We start from the raw sequence: 7607 nt of genomic DNA on the forward strand, positions 1-7607 counted from the left end.
AGAGGTTAACCCCCATCTACCTCTCCCTCCTTACATATGAGCACACACATACACACACACACACACACACACACACACACACACACACACACTATAATACAATACGATTCTGCAAAGACTGTGATGAGTAAATCCCTTTAGTTTTGACCTGCCACAATCTTCTCAATTTAAACGCTTTTGTTAAATTGTAATCTTAAAGTTGATGGTGTCTAACAAAGGTTAAATTAAAAACCACAACACAACCGTATATAAAGCTTGACAAAATCTAAACCTCAAAGTGAGCAGTAGTCTGATGATGTAATGACACCACAAGTGAAATGTAACTCCTGGTCCTAACATCTTTCCATGCCATCACCCCATATGTTGCCTGACACGGAATACAATTACACAGACACAATAAACAATTACATTTTCTGTTCAACACCATGCATCCTGCTGTGAAACAAATGGTGTCTTATATTCGTGTGTGCTTATAATTGACATTGACACCCTAATTGTGCGTGTGTGTAATCTACTGAGAACAGTTGCTGCCAACATAAGGCTTGAATGTACCAAATTCAAACTGAGACAAACCCATGCAACCAATGACCAATATGTAGGATGTAGTATGAAATTTGTGAAACTTTTTGGTCAAATACAAATCTTCAATTCATTTCCTCCCAATTTAGGTGTAAAGCGTTGGACTAGTGCTGAGATCTAGTTGGCCTACTTCAAATTCGTCCTCCTGGATCAAAGTGCGTGTATTTGCATGGGGATCAAACAGAGAGGAGGAGAGGGAGAGGGCACAATAGTGGTTCAGGGAAAGGATTAGCACACCCATTAAATATATTTCTCTGTGAACAGCTCCTGCATGTTAAAGGGATACTTCAGGGTTTTGGCAATGAAGACCTATATCTACTTCCCCAGAGTCAGATGAACTCTTGAATAGGCCTACCATTTGTATGTCTCTGCCTGCAGTTTGAAGAAAGTTGCTAACAAGCGTTAGCGCAATTGCTAACTAGTGTTAGCGCAATGGCTGGACATCTATGGTAACTGCTAGTATGCTAGTAGACACCATAGACTTCCAGTTATTGCGCTAATGCTGGTTAGCCTTGGATCGCAAAACTGCCTCTAACTTCTTTCATACTGGATGCAGAGACATAATGGTATCCATGAGTTCATCTGACTGGAAGTAGATAAAGGGCTTCATTGTCAAAACCATGAAGTATCTCTTTAAAAATGATGACCCGAACCTTGAGACTACTTACCATAGATTGCCACTCTATTCATCTCCAATTTTCTTTGAGGAATAGTGTGTCGATGTTGCTTCCAGGATGTAGCCTATACGCAGCCTATGCAGTTGAACATTTGGCGCGCGATTCTCACTGTAGAAAATTGCATCAAAGCAAGATAGGAAATGAAGGACCAAATGGTCGACGGGAAAATAAACAACAAATGTTGGCCTTATTGTCCTGTGATAAATGTGTTCAAAGAGGCTATGACTTTGGAGTAAGAAGAAATGGGCATATTGGGCTACAAAAGTTAGGAATATAAACTGTTGCATTTATCCTTATATTGAGAAGAATTCTCCAAATGATTACAGTTGATACTTGCATGTTGGCATTACCATAGGAACTAGGCTACCTTTCATTTGCAAAAGAGAATGCACCCTACTACAGTCTACTTCACCTAAAAGAGAATGCACCCTACTACAGTCTACTTCACCTAAAAGAGAATGAACCCTACTACAGTCTACTTCACCGAAAAGAGAATGAACCCTACTACAGTCTACTTCACCTAAAAGAGAATGAACCCTACTACAGTCTACTTCACCGAAAAGAGAATGAACCCTACTACAGTCTACTTCACCCAAAAGAGAATGAACCCTACTACAGTCTACTTCACCTAAAAGAGAATGAACCCTATTACAGTCTACTTCACCGAAAAGAGAATGAACCCTACTACAGTCTACTTCACCCAAAAGAGAATGAACTCTACTACAGTCTACTTCACCGAAAAGAGAATGAACCCTACTACAGTCTACTTCATCTAAAAGAGAATGAACCCTACTACAGTCTACTTCACCGAAAAGAGAATGAACCCTACTTCACCGAAAAGAGAATGAACCCTACTACAGTCTACTTCACCGAAAAGAGAATGAACCCTACTACAGTCTACTTCATCTAAAAGAGAATGAACCCTACTACAGTCTACTTCACCTAAAAGAGAATGAACCCTACTACAGTCTACTTCACCGAAAAGAGAATGAACCCTACTACAGTCTACTTCACCGAAAAGAGAATGAACCCTACTACAGTCTACTTCACCGAAAAGAGAATGAACTCTACTACAGTCTACTTCACCGAAAAGAGAATGAACCCTACTACAGTCTACTTCACCTAAAAGAGAATGAACTCTACTACAGTCTACTTCACCGAAAAGAGAATGAACTCTACTACAGTCTACTTCACCGAAAAGAGAATGAACTCTACTACAGTCTACTTCACCCAGTCTAGCACATCTGATTCAGTCTGGTCGTCCTGGGATAATGAGATGAAAGAATCATGAATATCTATAGCCATATATAATCTAACAAAGTTCTCATTTTGTAAGAGTTATATTTATTTATTATAGAGCCAAATTATTATCAAAGATAATGTAAAATTTAATATTTTTTGCAATGCATTTTCCTCCCAAGTCTCTCAATATAATTTTCTCAATCAATCCAATGAAACTAAGCCATATTGAAAAATGTATAGGATTCACACTCAATTTAATAATAGTAAATAAACCACGACCAAAAACATACAATTAAAAGGCAGTTTGAAAATGTATACCCGATTTTATTATTCTTTAGAACTTAATAAAAGGCACTGTATTTTCCTTGGTGCTCAGTAGTTTACTCTTTAGCCTAATGGATGCATGTTCACTCCAATCAAAACTTGTGAGAAACCAAAGTAAACTTCAATTAAATATATATACAATAAATAGACTGTTTAACATTTAAACATATTTATGTAGTTATTTATACTCAGTTCAGGGGAGAAAATGTCCATGCAAGTCCTTTTCTGCATTACAGCTGAGCATCTCTATGCAATACAGTCCACACATCTTGTGTGTTTATAGAGAGCAATACTGAACATTTCCCATCAATACTGAAATAAGGAAAGTTGCACAGAAAAGCAACAATGGACAGCTGAATTATAACTTCTCTCCTTCCTCTCAATCTCATTCTATATATTACAATGTCACCCCAGTAGCTCCTTGCGTTTAGACAGAGCATTGAATGAACTGCATACTGGTAATATACTGACTGTCAGCGTCAGACATGTGTGGGGCTGTCTGAGTAAGGGTCTGTCTTGGGCATGTTGAGCACCACGGCAGGGGCTTTGTAATGACAGTGTGTGCTGCTGCAGCTCACGCTGCCACAGGGCTTCCTGCTAGTCCTGTCTGATGCCAGCTTTCTGCTGCATAGGCCCTGCCAGGTCTGCAGGGTCTTGGAGCTCCACACCCACACACCACTGGTGATGCCCACCACCAGAGACATGAAGATCTTCAGCATGAACACCACCACGGTGGGCACCGACGCCTCCAGGGAGCAGTCCTCGTTCCGGCGCCCGGGGAACGACACGCACTTGACTTCCAGACCTATGAACTTCCAGTAATCCATGTTAAGCCTCTCGTAGAAGTAGCAGATGATGACGCAGGTGGCGGGCACTGTGTACAGGATGGAGTAAATGCCAATTTTCACCATCAGCTTCTCCAGCTTCTCCGTGTTGGTGCCTTCGGTTTTCATCACCTTGCGGATGTGGAATAGCGCCACAAAGCCGGTTAGGACGAAGGACGTGCCAATGACCAGGTAGCAGGAGAGAGGGATGAGCACAAAGCCGGTGAGCGCGCCAGAGTCCATGCTGCCCACGTAGCACAGACCCGTCAGCTCATCCCCTGCCACCTTCCTCATGGTGAGGATGACGATGGTCTTCAGAGCTGGGATGCCCCAGGCGGCCATGTGGAAGTAGTTGCTGTGGGACTCAATGGCCTCGTGGCCCCACTTCTTACCAGCGGCCAGGAACCAGGTGAGGGTGAGGATGACCCACCAGATGGACGAGGCCATACCGAAGTAGTAGAGGATGAGGAAGACGATGGTGCAGCCTGTGGACTCCAGCCCCTCTTGGATGATGTAGAGCTCACCATTCTCCCGGTCGCAGGCGATGTTCTCGGCCCCGGCCACTGAGCGGATGATGAAGGCCACAGAGTAGACGTTGTAACACATGGAGAGGAAGATGATGGGCCGCTCGGGGTACTGGAAGCGGTGGGGGTCCAGGAGGAAGGTAAGAACGGTGAAGGCCGTGGAGACAAAACAGAGTGTTGACCACACCGTCATCCAGATGAAGGCAAAGTCCTTGTCCCGTCTGGACCAGAACACGTCCACTGCAGAAGAGCAGCGAGGAGCACACGACTGGCTCTTCTCCACGTAATGGAACTTCTCTGGGTTCTCGCAGGAACCAAGACTGCCCATGGAGCGCCCGTTACTGCTACCCGGTTGCCTGGGCCGAGGGGGAACAAAAGGCATGTCCTCTCCCTTCTTGATATCCGTCTTGGTGTCGTTCTCTGGAGCCTCCATGCACAGCGCGTTGGGGTCATTCTTGGTCGGGAGCCTGGAGCAATCCAGCGAGTCAGGCCATGCGTAGTGGAACTTCTCCATAATGGGTGAGCACTTCTGCCTGGCCTGCTCACACATGGGCCTGCAGGCTGGGATCGAGGTAGACACTTTATCAGTGCACATTGGGGCGTAGAGAGAGCAGAGGAAGAAACGGAGGTGCACATCACAGCCGTAATCCACCAGAGGTGCAAACTCATTCAGCTTGATGGCAGCCTCCTTTTGGTTTTCATGGTCCATAAAATTGGGCATTCTGGTCATGTTGTAGCCAATGCCCTGGCACATGGGAATTACTATGGGTTCGCATTTGGCTGGTCTGTCTCGTTCTAGGTCGTATGTTCCTAGCTCCACACTGTAGGCAGCAATCATGAGTGGACACCAGAGAGAAATCAGTATCTTCAAAGGAGACCCCTCCATGCTTATTTTCAGTCATATGATTAGTCTAACAAATAGTTGTATTTGTTCAGACCAAAAATGTAAATTCAAGAGGATATTTCCATATTATTTTACCATTGTAAGCACAGCCCCAAAAAGTAGCGTTAAAAATCCGTTGTTACAAATGCATTCCATGCTGGTACACAACGCAAATGCAGGTAATATATAACAAAAATAATTCCAGTAGGTAAACATTAGTCTATGATATAATTTTTTATTTTTTAAAAAGCTTCCCCAGAATTAGATGTTTAAATGTTCTTAGAAGGCAGCCTCCGAGCCAATTCGAGGACGGCAGTTCAATCTAGAAAATGAAGTTCGTAATGAAATAAGGAAATAACGGTGGTGAGCTCAAATAACGTTCATTATAGAAAGTGTTTACTCCTTATCCTTGACTTCTTAGTTTTGAATAAAAACGGTTTAAAGCTGAATCGGTGCAGCTATTTGCAGCAGTAGATATATTTCACTCTACCTCGGACAACCGCTCCCCATCCATCGTTTGAGAACACTGAACTTTCTCTTCTATCTGCGGCTCTTACCCGTTGTGAGGGTGGGCATTTCCATGACGCGACGCTTCCATCTCGCACCGCCCACCACTGACCTGAGAAGCGTCTTTAAGCGCACGCACGACTATATTGATTCCACATTTCTTTATTTGGGAATTTGAAAGTGGTGAGTGAGGTTTGGATAAATGTTAATCTTATAATAGTGATCATAATCCTTAGGCTACTGTTGTATTTTTTTTACAATCGGCTATGTTCTATTGGGCTACCGGCTACTGAGTGGCACAGCGGTATAAGGCACTGCATACCAGTGCAAAAAGCGTCACTGCAGTCTCTGGTTCGAAACCAGGCTGTATCACATCCGGTCGTGATTGGGAGTCCAATAGGGCAGCTCACAATTGGCGTAGCGTCGGCGGGGTAGGCTGCCATCATAAGCAATAATTTCTTCTTTACTGACTTGCCTAGTTAAATTGAAATGTCCAAATAGTTTATAAGGCATCTTATGAGAGGCTACAAATCTTCTGCTTCTGCAATGGTTTAAGTGACTAGTGAATTGGTCACTATTTATCATACAGTATCACAATGTATATTATACTCTTTGGTATCACTAACATAGCACATGTTATGTGGTCAGTGTTTGTGCCTAGGAAAAAGACTATTGTTACCATCTAGTGGCTGAGTGGTAGGCTACAATTGCCCCCTTTGACAGCTCAAATAAGTGTTTGATCTTTTCATTCACTATGTGATATAGCTGACTACTCATGCACAAAATCCCATTGATGAGGCTATCTTGGGAAAGGCCAAAGAGAGACAAGAAAATATCAAAGAGACAGTATGATCCAACAGCTTATAATATGACAGTGACACACAGCATAATAAATGATGGTCTTGGTAAAAATATCCGACATGCTCAAAAACTAGGTGCACATTAGGCCCATGAACTAGGTGCACCTCTGACACATGATGCTACATCTGAGATGTTTGAGCTTTCAAGGCCAAAATGCATCAAATATTTAAATAGGCAGCTTCACCAACACTTGAGTTTATGAAAAGGTTTCCTGAAATCAGCCACAAATATCTGAAAGAGATCTCACCAAGAAGTCATTTTAGATGTGAAGGAATGTTGGTCCATTGCAGCAGTGCTTATTCTGCATCAAAGGCAATGCCCAAGCCTGGATTGTCTTTGAACTCCTCTTAATCGAGAGAGGGAGGGAGAGAGAGAGAGAGAGAGGGAAGAAAAGCTTTTACTATTTTGCTTTCTTTTCTGACAAATGGTGGTGAAGGTAGGCAATAAAACCACGTATCCCCTGGTGTTATGTGGTGCTGTATCAGATTTGGCAGTTGGTAAAATATGCTGTCACTTTGCCTTCAAATTCAAATTGGGGCTTGATACTCATCTAGCCAGAGAGGAAGTGCATTCCAGACACAGAGATGTTATCTTGCTCCACGTCAGCATGATGCTTTTGGTAAATCTAGTATGATACTTCACAGTTCTTTCATGTCATTGTTTAGCTTATGCATTCAGATGTGTTAGCCCTTCTAAAAGGCCCAGGTTTCAAAGCCATGAGGCAAAGTGACAGGGCCTAAGAGTCAAAAAGGCTTAACAAAAATATATTTATCTAGATATAGCTTCTCAAGGGGTAAAGTGCACACCGTAGAACAGTTGTGAGTCCATTTGAAATACTACTGTAGGTTCATGGAAGCCATTAGAAAGGCACAGTGACTGGAATGACCTATCAAACAGGGAGGCATGAGAGAGGTGGGGGGTGTCACCTAATCCCAGAATTGATTTCCCACTTTTTGGAAGAAAGTACAAATGTTGAGGTTAATTCTAATCCCTCATATATATATATATATATATATATATATATATATATATACACACACACACACACACACACACACACACACACACACACACACACACACACACACTCCCCCTTTTCCAACACTGCAATATAACAAAGCTTGCCATTGCCAGGTTTTTGTATGTCTTTATAATAACTAGCCTTCAAACAAACCCGCCATCTTGT

General features: G+C 42.8%; 1 protein-coding gene across 1 annotated transcript; it reads right to left on the reverse strand.

The window, feature by feature from the left end:
* Nucleotides 1-2801: 2801 nt before the first annotated feature.
* LOC106580877 (frizzled-9) lies at nucleotides 2802-5596 on the reverse strand. The gene has a single exon (XM_014162401.3). The coding sequence runs from the start codon at nucleotides 5054-5056 to the stop codon at nucleotides 3302-3304; it is 1755 nt and encodes a 584-aa protein (XP_014017876.1). The 5' UTR covers nucleotides 5057-5596; the 3' UTR covers nucleotides 2802-3301.
* Between the last annotated feature and the right edge of the window lie 2011 nt (nucleotides 5597-7607).

The sequence above is a fragment of the Salmo salar genome, chromosome 20, assembly GCF_965601325.2.
Source record: "Salmo salar chromosome 20, fSalSal1, whole genome shotgun sequence".
NCBI classification, from domain to species: domain Eukaryota; kingdom Metazoa; phylum Chordata; class Actinopteri; order Salmoniformes; family Salmonidae; genus Salmo; species Salmo salar.